The 14,482-nt window shown below is 37.1% G+C and overlaps 2 protein-coding genes across 2 annotated transcripts in view; both read left to right on the top strand.

The window, feature by feature from the left end:
• The first annotated feature begins 1,532 nt into the window (after positions 1 to 1,532).
• ears2 (glutamyl-tRNA synthetase 2, mitochondrial) lies at positions 1,533 to 8,625 on the top strand. Its single transcript, XM_079264700.1, has 10 exons — positions 1,533 to 1,846; positions 2,140 to 2,295; positions 2,932 to 3,121; positions 3,203 to 3,353; positions 3,658 to 3,979; positions 4,080 to 4,188; positions 5,263 to 5,416; positions 5,656 to 5,786; positions 5,871 to 6,006; positions 8,450 to 8,625. Exons 1-10 carry the CDS (start codon positions 1,675 to 1,677, stop codon positions 8,543 to 8,545), a joined length of 1,617 nt encoding a protein of 538 aa, XP_079120826.1. The 5' UTR covers positions 1,533 to 1,674; the 3' UTR covers positions 8,546 to 8,625.
• A 1,550-nt stretch (positions 8,626 to 10,175) lies between these two features.
• LOC306774595 (ADP-ribosylation factor-binding protein GGA2-like) overlaps positions 10,176 to 14,482 on the top strand; it is an 11,807-nt gene continuing 7,500 nt past the window's right edge. Inside the window, exons 1-8 of the mRNA XM_079264699.1 lie at positions 10,176 to 10,247; positions 12,154 to 12,238; positions 12,513 to 12,588; positions 13,099 to 13,197; positions 13,539 to 13,662; positions 13,862 to 13,962; positions 14,038 to 14,118; positions 14,206 to 14,343. Coding sequence (XP_079120825.1) covers positions 10,205 to 10,247; positions 12,154 to 12,238; positions 12,513 to 12,588; positions 13,099 to 13,197; positions 13,539 to 13,662; positions 13,862 to 13,962; positions 14,038 to 14,118; positions 14,206 to 14,343 — 747 coding nt within the window. The 5' untranslated portion in view covers positions 10,176 to 10,204. The remainder of the gene's footprint in view (positions 10,248 to 12,153; positions 12,239 to 12,512; positions 12,589 to 13,098; positions 13,198 to 13,538; positions 13,663 to 13,861; positions 13,963 to 14,037; positions 14,119 to 14,205; positions 14,344 to 14,482) is intronic.

Consider the following 14,482-nt stretch of genomic DNA (forward strand, 5'->3'; position numbering starts at 1 on the left):
ATGCACAGATTTGCAAAATTGGAGGCAATTCCACTGGCTTTTTTTTAGACCCTAGACCCGAGACATTAGCAGGTCCTGGTTCAAATAAAATGTTGTACACAGTTTGCAGATTCATTGAATCGCAATTTTGAACCTCTGAAACTTTTGTTGTATTTGTTAAATCTTTAAATATTAGACATCTTAAATGATTTTTGCAGAAACTTTACCTAACTGAGCAATTTTGCCCCTCTCACTGCCTTTCATTGAGAGAAAAAAAAAAAGAAAAACATGTGACAAGCCTTCAGACTATTTGGACAGAATTCTTGTGGAACACAAGTCAAGTCAAGAATACACTACTTATGTTTGGACTGGATCACAACGCAATGTTCCGAAAAAAGGAGAGAAATTAGGATGTGATCTGTGAAACATTAGTTTTTTTTAATGTTCAAAGAAGGCCATGTTTTTGCATTCCAACCTTTATTTGATGAGCTCATGCCTCTCACTAAAAAACAACAACAAAAAACATTATTGAATCAGAATTCAATATTGAATTTATTTATGTGTTTGATCTCATTTTTGTGCAATTATTTGCAGAATTAGTAACTATTTTTCTCTCACATTATCTTCCATGTCTCCCTGGTCAGCCTCTGTCACAACCTCAGTCATAGTCAGCCATGATGTGAAATGTGCTGTATGTGCTGTATGAAATGTGTATAAACAAAGTGATTACTGATGATCCTTTTCTCTTCCAGAGCCCGTTGAGCAGGGCTATTCCACTCGGTCCCATGAGGGCCAAACCCCTGCAAATTTTCAGCATATCCCTGTAACAACACACCTGGCTCAAATTAATGTCATTGTGCAGAACTTCATTGGCTGTTGGATCCCTTTAATTTGGGTCAGGTGTATTGAAGCAGTGTGTTAGGATTTAAGTTTATGTTTATATCATTTTCAGTTCATATTATATTGATATAAGATTATTAAAATATTATCATAACATGTACTGGTTTTGCTGGTCTGTCAGCGACCGACTCGGTGAACCCACTTGCGCAAGTATACTATTATCGTCTGGTCTGGCCTATTTTTCCAGAAATAATTATGTTATTGTGTTAAGGGTTTATACTTAAAACAGGGATACGTTGAAAACTGGGATTTGCACCAGCTACTTTTTTTTTACCCAATTGCCAAGGTCCGTATAATCTTGATGAGAGAGATGTGACAGTTTCATGACCTGATTGGATGAATCACACATAAACAAATACCACCAGTGTTTTATTTGCAAAAAAAAATAAATAAATAAAATAAAATAAAATAAAATACACGGTATGCCATTATGGTCGAACATTTAGTATTTGCTAACGAAGTTAGAAAAACTCCAGAGGGAGGAAAAATAGGTCAATAAGTAGACTTTTCGCTAGGTGGCAGTGTCGCGTGTGAATGGCATTTTCAACTACTAGCTTTAGTTTCCGGTATCAACGAAAAAGAAACATACTCCTGTTTGACCCCAAACAAACACAGTTGTACGTCAAGCGAACATATAAGGTGCTTCAGTTTATTGTGGGTTTCCTGTCGCATTTGGCAGTGCAGTTGCAAGTATTATGGTACACTTCTACCTGATTAGCTAGCTAACAGAAGGCAAAAACTACTGAGGAAGATAGAGTCACCGGTGTGGCGTTCGTTGTAACAAGCTTTAGCATCATGTCGCTGTGGCATAACTCTGTTAAATGGTGCCTTTTGCACACCCAGAGAGGATTTCAGTGTCTAACAGCAGTCAGAGATAAACCAGTAGAGCTCCACCATGCCTCTGTGAACAGGTGCTGCTCCACAGCTCAAGGCGAAGTGAGGGTCAGGTTCGCTCCCAGTCCCACAGGTGAGCTCCCCCACAGCAGGGTGGGCTGTGTAACTCATCCTGCTATTATTATTATTTTGCGTATGGTGTATTTTAAGTAAACGGTATACAGAGTGTAATGTTATACTTTCTGCTGTTTTAGGTCTTGGCTCTTTGTTATGTCAACAATTCCAATATTATTAGTTTTGACTCTTAAATGAACTATTTTAAACTTTCACAGTGTGTTTTGTTTCTATGAGATGTAGTGTTGAAATGAAACCAACACCTTCAGATACTGTGCAGGCTGATGTTGTAATATTTGATTTATGTTGCAGGTTTTTTGCACCTTGGAGGTCTCAGAACTGCTCTCTACAACTATATCTTTGCAAAGAAGTATGGAGGTGTTTTTGTTCTGCGACTGGAAGACACTGATCAAAGCAGACTGGTACCAGGAGCTGCAGAATCCATAGAGGACATGCTGGAGTGGGCTGGTAAGATTAGTCTTTCTGTACAGTCGGGTAAACACCTCCAATGGACGTCACAGTTAGATTTATACTGTATGATTATTGCCAAAGAAATAATCACAGTTGTAAGTTTTTTTCATGATGCATTAATTAATTTCACAATACTATGAATGTGCAGATGAAAACTCCTCCTAGGTCTCTTTTAAGTTTTATTTAGTTCTGCCATTTTAGTCTAATGTAACACGATATAAAAACAAAGTAAATTAACCATTAATTACCTTTCTAAAAAGAAAAATCCCCTTTGCTCTGTAACCATAAATAAATAGTACAGATTAACTCGTGATTTCTGTGAGAGAAAATAGATAGGAAAGGCTTCAGGATTGATCTGCCATTAAGGTTCAGATTGAGTCCTTTCATGAGTAGATGGTTAATCTTGGTGTTTTAATACTGCAATAATAGTGAAGTGATGCAATCGTGACATCTTTAATAAACGTAAAATATTTTGTTTGTTTTTTTAGGTCAAATGCGCTGGTTCCTAAATTTAGAATCATTACTGGGTCATAGTTTGTTATTATCAGTGCACAAATATCATGATAAATAGAATTTTGAAAACTTCTCTCCTAAGTTATGCTGTGTAATACTTAAGCTTGTGTTTTCCTGCAGGTATACCTCCGGATGAGAGCCCTCGTCGAGGGGGGGCACTGGGTCCATATCTGCAGTCTCAGAGATTAGAGCTCTACAATCAAACAGCACAACAGCTTGTTGAAAGTGGACATGCCTACTACTGTTTCTGCAGCCCTCAGAGATTGGAACTACTGAAAAAAGAGGCTTCAAGAGCTGGACAGACTCCAAGGTAACAAACAACATGAATGATCCTCACTAATCCTTAGCATTTGAAAAGGACAAGTTGCTGACTGCTTCCTTGTTTTCACAGGTATGACAATAGGTGTCGTCACCTGCGAATTGACCAGGTCCAGGAAAAGCTGGCAAAAGGAGTGTCGCATGTGATCAGGTTTCGTTTGGAAGCTGGCGTTGAACCTTTTCAGGATTTGATCTTTGGGTGGAATTATCATGAGGTGGCCCAGGTCAGAGTTATTCTGTTTTTTCTCTTTAAGATGGGTCAGTACTGGAAACTGTTGCAAAGGAGAGTTGCACATTACGTTAGGTGTAAAGAGCATCAAAATATTATTTATCAGAGTCAAAACAGAAAAGGTCAAAAGTTGTTTTTGGTGTAGTTTTTGATTTTCTGCATTTCCAGCTGAAACAATTTGATCCAAGTCTTATTATTAACTCAGAGCTTTCTCTCTAACACAGTTCGTCCATTGTGTGACTCATTTTCAGCTTTTCTGTTCAATAAGATTTGCTTTATACTATGTCCTCTTGTCTTAGGTGGAGGGCGACCCTGTTGTGATGAAAGCGGATGGTTTTCCCACCTACCACCTAGCCAATATAGTAGATGATCATTACATGAAGATCAGCCATGTACTGAGGGGATCTGAGTGGCTTATCTCCACCTCTAAACATCTCCTCATGTACCAGGCTCTTGGATGGCAGCCACCCACTTTCGGACATCTGCCGCTTCTGATGAACAAAGATGGAAGTAAGCTGTCTAAGAGACAGGGGGACATATTCATTCAGAGCTTCCAGAGAAATGGGGTCCTACCAGAGGCTCTACTAGATATCACAACAAACTGTGGATCTGGATTCAACAGTGAGTGGTGACAGAAAGTATAAGATGACATTAGACCTGTTGCAGGTCTCTTTTACAAAGCAGAAATAAATAACAGTAATATATTTATGTTTATGTACAGCCAATCGAATAGGGCGGAGGATACATGAACTAATTTCTGAGTTTAATCCTACAAAGATCACAACTCATTCTGCTTTGTTAGACCTGGAGAAACTGCCAGAGTTCAACAGGTGAGTCATAATTGGACTCTGAATTTCGTCTCAAATCTTTTCAGCCATTTTGCAGCAAAACAGAAAATATAGCTGATTAAATGTCTGTGGGAATCTACATATTATAAAAGCTTTGGTTTGATTTATACAAACTTTTTAATGCTATGTAAAATAATAGAAGAATCAGTCCTGGTAACCTTCAATCTTCCCTTTCCTTTAATGTCTTTGTGGTGAAACCAGCCTGTTTGTTTTGTGTTGGACAGCATAATCAATGTGTGCATGCTAAATTAGAACGCACACTGGGCTTGCTTCAAGGGTTCAAAATGGCCTTATCGTAAGTTTCAGTTTGTGTGAGGGTTTGGTTACCGAAGTACTACTGAAGTGAGCTTACTTACATTTGAGTTGTACATTTTAAACCACAGAAAATCTACAATTATTTAAAGATTAGTTGTCTGTTTAAAGAAAACACGAACTGACTGAAGATAGGAAAATCCTACAATAACTAGATTACTCTATCTCTTTCTTTATAGCTTCTTAGTTGATACTGGTAGAGGTAGAGTGTACTTTACAGCACAAAAGCTCTTCCTGATTATGGTAGGAGCTTTGCAGAAAAGTTGGAAGAAGGATATACTTGCCACATGACAGAGAGCCAGGCAACAGCTTTCATTTCCTTTTAATGAAAGTCAAGTCAAGTCAAGTTTTTTATATTGCTCAAAATTGCAGCAGCCTCCTTTACACCTAAATCTCAGAGGGAATAGGATGATGCAAAGACAAACAGGAATATTTATAACATACCAACCAAATAACGAAAGATAATGAAACAAAATCAAGAACAAAGTTAAAAAAAACAATAACAGAAAATGTAAATAAAGGACTTTTTGCAGTTATTTATTTAATACTTGGTTGTAATTCATCATGAACATTTAAATTGTAATTTTACAGGATGGTGTGAGAGATTGAACCTTTTCAGTGATACATGAATCTGTAACTGTGACATCCCAAAGCATATTAAACTTGATTAGCAGACTTGTACAGAGCTTGGGAAACCTTGATTTATGGGATCAGAAGTGACTGATCAGTTTGTGAATTTGGCAGAATCCACCTGCAGCAGCAAATCGAAGATGAGGAGCGGTGTCAGTTCTTGATCAAAGACCTGCAGGAACAAATCCAGCAGACCTACACAGCAGAGATCCAGGAAAAAGAAGTGTTACATGAGGATTATATCAAGCGGGTTTTGCATCTCCGCAAGGTGAGAATGTTATTAAATGTGTGTTTGTATAGTCGGTGTGCTGACATACACAAAGAAATCTTTAAGTAGTAACTTTGAGTTTAAGTACAGCAAAGGTCGGCACACTAGACAACTACATGCCCCACCAGCTCGCCTGGCTCCTGGCCTTGTGACCTGCATCTGGGCATTGGAGATCTTAAGCGTGGCCATGCTTTGTTATTTTTGTTAAAAAATATCTGTTTTCTTCTTTTCTTAAACAGGGACATATATCCTCCTTGAAGGAGCTTTTGAATCCAACTTATGCTTACTTGTGGGTTCGTCCTTCCTTCTCCAGCCAGCAGGTGGCAGCACTCACTGCAGAGGCCCATCTCATTGCTTCTTTAGTACTAAAGTCTGTATCGTTTGAAGTATTTCCCTTTAACTTAAATCTCTAGTGTTTTTAAGCTGGATTCTGAATATTTTTGTCTAAATTTAGGTTAATAAAAGAGCGAGATGAGGAGCTGACGGTGGACCAACTCAGTAAAGACCTGAAGGCCTTGGCAAAGCAGACTAAAGTCACCAAGTATAGAGAAGTGATGAAGATGTTGCGTCTGGCTCTCAGTGGGCTGCAGGTACTGACATTTTGTGTGTCCAATAAGTAATAGCAACTCTGACTGAATTTTGTCTCTGTGGGGTTAAACTTAAAGCCTTGGGTTGCATTAACCTAAAGCTTGGTGAGCAGCTCTTTCTCCTGGTAAATTATTAATCACATATCAATAACTAAATAAGTGATTGGTTGGATGAGCAAAGAGTTACAAAAGTTGGCAACATGTTTAGTTTTGTCAATATTTCATCTACCTAGTAATAACACAAGGTTATATTTCAATAAAAGATAAAATCTGTTCCTTTTTATCTAAATATATTTTGAACAGCAGATTGTTTACTGCTACTGCTGAATGTGTTAAAGAATTCCTCACAGCCAAGCCAAAAAAAGGCTCTTTCTCAGAAATCTTGTCCCACCTTTAGCTTGTATAACACAAAACATTGCTTCATTATGCTTCTGTTAAGTCGCATAGTTTCTGTTGTGTTGTATCAATGTTTCGCCATGATCTTGTGTCTGTTTCATATGTCTTAAAGGTGTTCTAGCAGGGGCACTTTAATTCATTTCATGTTACACTTTGCAAACAAGTATTTTTTTTATGATTATGGATACATTTTTTGTCTTTTTTATTTCGTGCGTATGGAGAGATAAACTACTGATATTTTAAAGCCACTTAATCTGTATTTAGGTAGACATACATGGATATTAACTGCGATTTGTCTTATGAATTTAATCAACTCTGAGTTGAAGATGTGACTGCCAAGGTCAATAATGTACAAAGAAAAACAAAAAAAAATTCGATGAATCTTTTCCTGCTACTTTAAAATGTTCCAACAACTAAAACACCTCTAAATCTCTGAGAGTTACTCCATCATGAGGCTCTTTTTAATGTTTGCTCTGGTATTGTACAGTGTAGCTTTGCTTTGTACATTGCCTGGCAAAAGTAAAAAGCTACCACCCAAAAAAAAAAGTGCTGCTTATATTTCGTTGGACCACATGAAGCTTTGATTACGGCAGCATTCATTGTGACATTGTTTTCATAAGCTTCTGCAATGTTACCAGATTTATTTCTGTCGAGGGATGCATTACTTTTTTCTCCAAGATCTTGTAGTGACGAAGGAAGAATGATTACTGCGCAAAGCCTTCTCCAACACATCACAGTCATTCTCAAAGGGTTTAGAGTCTAGATTCTCTGGTGGCCAGTCCATGCGTGAAAATGATGTGTCAGGGTCCTTGGACCACTCTTTCAGAATTTGAGCTTGATGAATGATGGTATTTTCATCTTGAAATACATCTGCACCATCAGGGAAGAAAAAAAATCACTTGATGAAATAACAAGCTCATTCAGTATTTTCAGGTATTCAGCTGACGTTTTGGCACATCATTTTGCCAAACCTAGACCCGACCAACTGCAGCATCCCCAGATTACTGCCCCCACAGGCCTGTACAGTCAGTACTCTGTATGATGGTTGCATCGCTTAATCCCTGATGTTCCCATCATTGTAGAACAGGTAAATCTGGACTCATCAGACTACATGACCACACTGCTCGAGAGTCCCATTTTTATGTTGCTGAGCAAATTCAAGCGTTGTCTTTTTAGTCTCACTGAATAGTGGTTTTCTTATGGCTACACAGCTGTTCAGTCCCAATCCCTTGTGTTCCCTTTGCGTGTGGAAGTGCTGTAACCTTTGCAATTAAGCCTAGCTCTGAGTTTTAAAGTTATTGAGGGATATTTACTATTTATTACCATGTGATATGTCAACATTTTTCATAGTGTAATCTTCTGCTTTCTGGTGTCCATTAAGGAACAGAAGACAAAAATATGATCATGTTCCACAGGATTTTGAGCAAAGTTTGTACCATTAAGTGATGCAAATTGTCTCAGGTGTTAAATTACTGTGGTGATTTTTTTTAAATGACCAGGCAGTGTTTTTTTAAATATCTCTTGGGCCATGAGTAACTTAGAACATCCTTGAGTCATTTTTTTCATGTTACTTCCATTTCTTCAACATGAACGTATGTACCTCCATGTGTATAGTAAGAGAACAGGTTTCCATGTTCAGTGAAAATCTTTTGCAAGAATTTATGTAACTTGTGTATTCAATGTGGATGAATTTTACTTCTACTTAAAAAAGCAAAAGAAATTAAAAAAAAACCTTATTTTCTAAAACTGTACTCTTTAATGCCATCCTCAGCAGTTTGTTAGTGGTTGCAACATTCGGATGACATTTAGTTACATGTGCATGCTTTATTTCTGTCCTTGTAATGACTAATGTAAACTCCTAAATAGTGTTTTATAAATGATGGTTATGACCACTACATCATAAGTATTACAGTGACTCAGCACCCTTGCACATATTTAAGGAAGCAGCACAGAATGAGGAAGCTGTTTCTGATTGCGTCTCATAGAAAGCTCTGGTTGTCTTGTGTTACTTCACTGACCCATGGATCCTCTATTCCCCTCTGTCACATAGCAAGGTCCCAGTGTTGCTGAGATGATGGTGTCTCTGGGTCCTGCCGAGATCAGACTCCGATTCCAAAAAGTTCTGCAGCTTTCAGATGCTAGCTGAAGGTCATCTTTGATCCACTTCACTGTCTGGAGCCAGAGGAGAGCAGCTGTTGTTGGACTTGGCCTGTATGCTGAGAACTACAAACCTCACATCACATGTGGTTATTTAACCACAGATAAAATGAACTGATATGTTGCATACTATTAAATTATTGCAAATATTTTATAAAAGAGTGAAGAACAAATTGTGTGTTCATGATATGGTTTTGTTCACCACCTGACTGCACAGACTGATGGGAAGTACCTGGGTATTTTTATGCAAATCGTTTTACTGGAGGAAAACCATTTTTAACGAACTCCAGATTATAGATGTATTGATGCAGTTTTGAAGGAATAAAAGTTTAGATACGAAAACTTAGTGCAAAAAATGAACCAAGTACTTCCCTAAATTAATTTAGATTCTGTTTCTTTTTCATGCTTCACTTATTGAATAATTAACATCTGCTCAGCTGATCACTGACCATTGAAAGCTTTATTTGATAAATTCAACATTGGAAATGGTTTCAATGCTAATAACTACAATTTTTTGTGGACATTATAATTAGAATATTGCTTCAAAGAGTTTCAGTGTAGTAAGTTACCTACAATTACAAACAAGTGTAAATTACCCTTTTGTAATTTAATTTAAAAAGTTCTACTCTTATAGTATGAGTGAGTATGCACTTGAGGTTGCGTAATAACTAAATAACTTGCTCATAAATATAGTTCTGCAGTCTTTATCCCTGATATATGCAGTGACTTTGGGTAACTTTTTTAACAGTGAAACATGGAAAGTAAAAGTACCACTAGTACTAATGAGTCTTTAAAAGGCTGCAGTGAATAGTATAGCCTCTCTTGCTGTCCCTTAAATATGTTGCTGTGGTACATAATGTAATGGTACAGGTATTCAGTAGCATAACCATGTGTTCTTGAACTTGTCAGTGGGTGTAGAGGGACTTCAGCAGACTAGTAGTTGAGGCCATATCTGCCACAGTAAGTTGGCTTATCATAGTACTTGTGTGGTTATGTGTTATAATAGTGTGCCATGTTTGGAAAATCCATGCGTTGTGCTGAAAATACCAACTTTTGGAGGTGAGTATTACAGTGCATTTTCTAGGTTATCTTGAACTTTTACTGCAACCCATTCATCTTTCATTGGTTACTAATTGGGTATTTCATTCCACAGTGGAGATCAAACATAAATCACGTAAGTACAAGTGAGATATGTGCAGCAGGAATATTTAAACCTGTCTGTATGAAATAATGTGAGATAAAAGAATGGCAGAGAAAGGTAACTTAGAACTGGTACTTAAATATAAAATGTATCAAATTGTGATTTGTAATAATAATTTGTTAAAAGCATTTCAGTTCTTCAGTCCAACCAGGAATCCCTGACAGAAAAAAAAAAGACTTAGTGGTTTGGTTTAAGTAGAGTTGTAATTAACATGAAGAAAACTTGGCAAAATACGAAAAAAAAAGTTACAAAAGTTTTTTTTGTGTGTGCGTGTGAAAACCTAGATAATGCCTATTCAGCGCAGTTAAGACACGTAGAGTTTAGGGGTGTAGCGACAGTCAGAAGTGTGACTGACGGGGCGTGAGTGTCACATGTCGCCATAAACAAACTGCAGTTTGACACCTTCGCCTCAGGCACGCTCAGGTCAGCAGCTTTCTCTAGTCGGCAATGGCGAGCAGTAACAACCAGGCAACTTTTGAGACATGGCTCAGTAAGTGAACTCACATTATAAAAACCAAAACGTTTATTTTTAATTGCAGCTACTTATTGTAGGTGCGATGAAATGCTAGCTTGAAACGCGTCATTTTATTCTACTAACGGTTGCCGTTAACTAAGCGTCAACCTAAACCTAGTCAGAGTATCTAAACGTATTGGTACAGGGATATTTTTCATTTAGCGAGTTGGTGCAGACCATGTCGGTTTCTAAGTGAAAACATTTTTAACATTAAGCACAAAGTATTGCTGGAACAGGAAGTTACTTAGCGCGCGTGCTCGAGGAGCGCTCAGCGGTTTTGTCTGAGTTGTGGTGTGCGCGCGCTCAATGGTACTAATGATTTCCTATGTTTACCAGCCGCTGAGTGATGATCGTAAAAGCCTTTACTTGACAACATGTTTGGGACCAACATGAATATTTCTTTCAATGTCTCTTTTAAACATTTAGTAAATGTTTTACACACGCGCGCGCTCCTTTATTTTTTTTTAATTAATTTTTTTTTTTTTTTTTTTTTTTGGAAAAACCATCGGATGCATCTGCATTAAAGTTTTTACCGCATTCATTTTTAAGTAGTCACTGTACAAATGAAAATTTCCACAGATGATTTATAACTAAAATGTATGTTTAGTCTTATATTGCCTTGTAGTTAACAAAAAAAAAAAAAGCTAAAAATAAAATGACAAGTTTTCTCTGCTGTTGGAAACTAATTCTTTTGTTCCAGAGGTTTTGTTTGTATTTATAGTGTAGCTGAAAACAATGCACAGAGTTGTAGAAAAACTTTCAACCATTTTCATCTTTCTTAGAGTTTTTGTTTACTGACTTATCAGTCCACATACTTTCAGTTGAGCTGTGATCAGGATTTGGAGAAGCCCACTCCACAAGCTTAATATTAACTAAATTTAATCATTGTTTGGGGACAACGTCCTGTGGAAACACTCAGCTGGGTTTAGGCATCAACTGTTTAGCTGATGATTTGAGGAATATTTCTTAGTCCTTTCTCATCTTTATAACTACAACTTATATTGACAGCAAAAAAAATTAAACAAAACTCCTAAATACCAATCAGGTGAAGTATGACGTGCTCCCCGTGTGGTTTCGGACTATGCAAATCAATTTCCTTTCATATGAGTTTGTGTCTTTCTAGACCTTGGTTTGCTAGATAGATCTCAATGCTAACAGCTGTAGTATGATTACTAAGAGGAATTTTAGAGGCCTTAATGACTTAGGAGTTATTTTGAAACATTGTGCATTACTTGACTAATCATATTTGTTATTTTCATTAGATTTTTTTCTAATAAAAAAGATTACTTGTGATTACATACTCCAACTATCTCTAATATTGTTTTAATACTGTTTTTACTTATAATGTTTAAAAGCAAAAAAAGAGCACCATGAAGAATATTTCTTTCTTTCTTTCTCTCTTTATTTGGCATTTGAATATTATACCTTTAATGCATGCAGAAAGAAAACATGAACTAATAAAAACTGGTCAGTAAACAAATTATGTTGGATCAAAATAATTTATTCCAGCGTTAACCGCATATGGAGAGCTTTGTTGAAGCAACAGTGATGAAATTACAAGTTTGAAATTAGTCAGGTGGCTAAAAATCAATGTACTACCAAATGAAAGCACGGAATTAAACAGCATCTCTGTTTAGATAACATCACTAATACGAAGAGAGTTTTAACATCATGATGGGTTCTTTTGACATGTCAAATAAGCAGCTATTGGGGGGGAAACATTGCAATACAAATAACAGGTAGTACTTTCTCACCATGCTTTTCCAGAATACATGGCATTGTATCGGCAGTTGTTTGTTTGCTCATGTATATTGTAGTTGATTTTCTTATAAAATCATTTGCCTTTATGCATTATCCTGCTTCTGTTGTCTAATTATATCAGATAAGGCCACAGACCCATATAATCAAGAGGACCAATGGGATTCTATTCAGCACTTCTACCAGCTTGTCAACCATGAGACTGATGGGTAAATTGAGCATAGTTTTTCCTTCTTCTTTTGAACATTTATGCAAGGCTGAGGAGGGGATAAACTCAAGCTGTGTGGTCAAGTCACTCACTCGCAGGGTTTATTTGAAGTCAGTGGGTACAGCTGCACAAGTTGCAACCATTGTTTGTCTTCTAGGCTTTTCGAGTTTGCTGAATGCTGGAATGGGAATGTGTGGAAGCTGTGTGGTAGTACAGTGTAGATGCTCGGCGTAAGTTTTAGTATTTTAATGTGATTTCATATTTTCTGCTTTCAGGCCACAGGTTGCCCTTCGTCTGCTTGCCCATAAGATCCAATCCCCGCAGGAGAAAGAGGCTCTGCAGGCGCTCACTGTTAGTAACCAGACTACTACATAAGTATAAAGATCATTCATTCATTCATTGTGAACATACAATGTCCATTTATTTCTGACATGTGGTGTGTTAAATGCCATGCTTTACATTTGTCAGAGTAACCTACAAAATGCAGGCAATTCAATGAAAAACATATTTTTTTGTTTTAACTCTGGCTGTCCTATAAGTAACATCTGTGACTTAATTTCAGCCACATGAACAAGAAGGCATGAGGATTAAATCTGCTGTGACATTGCACAACTTGATGTCTTTCCAGAAAGCTTCAATCAGGATTTTGCCATGAAATGTAACTTTTCAAGGGTCATGTGCCTCATATCATCTGACATTTCAGGGTGGTTAGAGCCAAACATGCAGTGACTGAAACTGGTGTCTGGCTGTCTTGTGCTTTATGGCAACAAAAGATTTTTCTTTCACTTTTCTTATTCTAAATTTGTTGTGCCTGTTACTTTTTCTTTTCTTTTTTCTTTTTTTGGGGGGGGGGGTTTCCAGGTTCTTGAGGTCTGTATGAACAACTGTGGAAAGAGGTTCCACAGTGAGGCTGCAAAGTTTCGCTTTCTGAATGAACTCATCAAAGTCTTAACACCAAAGGTACTAAAAAAAAAAAAAAAAAAAAAAAAAAAAAAAGCTTCACAAAAAAATCATAAACTGAAGGAAAAATGATCAATCCTAGTTCATCATGGATATAATTGAACACTTTTTATCCAGGTCAGGTAGATTACATTAGAATTTAGAAACTGACTCAAGAAAGTTGAAGTTAAAGTCCATGATGAGATGTTTATTAATTATCAAAGATTAAAATGTTTATTTATTTGTGTGTACTGTTAAGAGTGTCTTTGTTCTTTGCTTTTTATATCAGGTTCAGTGATTTAGCTTAATAAAATTAATTTAGTCTACATTGACACTGATGCATGATTAATTTCTTTGGACAGTATTTTGGTGCATGGACTCCACAGAAAGTTAAAGATAGGGTGACAGAGGTCCTCTATGGCTGGACGCTTTGGCTTAAAGAGGAACCCAAGATACAGGAAGCCTACAGTATGCTAAAGAAACAAGGTACGGGATAACACAGACACAAATAATGAAAACTTTATCTAGGTCTGCACTCAAAAGATCACTCATCTGAGAAATGCTTCGTTTAAAACTGGAAATGATTGTAATAATAATGGGTATATCACCCACAGATATTAGGTAATCAGTTATTTGTTATTATGTTGTCTTTTAACAAGGGAAGTAAAGATATCACTGATTTTAGGTATTGTAAAGAAAGACCCCAAACTGCCAGATACTGTTATTATGGCTCCTCCCCCACAAAGAACCACAGAGTCTGTGTTCGACCAGGAGGACAAGGCCAAGGTGAGTTCTCGTCATGGTATGTAACAGCACATCAACCAAATTTCATCTAGTTAATATGTGTATGTGTATTATAAGCTGTTAGCAAGACTACTTAAGAGTCACCGTCCTGAAGACCTGGAAACTGCTAACAGGCTCATTAAAAGCACCATCAAAGAGGTGAGGAGAAGCGTAGTGGTGCTGGCCATTTTTCCAAGAATGTGGTTATCATTTCCTGAGTTATCTTCTCTCTGCATGGGCTTCTAGGAGCAAGAAAAGGCTGAGAAAGTGTTTAAGCGTGAGTCGACTCTGAAGGAGGTGGAGAGCAGCACCAAGCAGTTCAAAGAGCTACTGAGCCAACACATAGCTACTGGAACTACGTTACAACCCAGTGATGATGTGAAGGTATGTTGGATGTTATAAAGAAAAACAACTCACTCGAGCTTAAAATAGAGAGAAATGGGTTTGGAGGCCAAATCTGGAAATACTGAGAGCATATTAATGCATTAATCTTATCAGTAACTGCTTATGCCAGCACTCATCA

This window comes from Telmatherina bonti, assembly GCF_933228915.1.
Source record: "Telmatherina bonti genome assembly, chromosome: 3".
Lineage (NCBI taxonomy): Eukaryota > Metazoa > Chordata > Actinopteri > Atheriniformes > Telmatherinidae > Telmatherina > Telmatherina bonti.

Coding starts and splice junctions, on each gene's coding strand:
- ears2 (XM_079264700.1), top strand. CDS start 1,675: ATGTCGCTGTGGCATAACTCTGTTAAATGGTGCCTTTTGCACACCCAG. Junction 3,122..3,202: donor AGAGCTGGACAGACTCCAAG/GTAACAAACAAC, acceptor TTGTTTTCACAG/GTATGACAATAGGTGTCGTC. Junction 5,787..5,870: donor ATTGCTTCTTTAGTACTAAA/GTCTGTATCGTT, acceptor GTCTAAATTTAG/GTTAATAAAAGAGCGAGATG.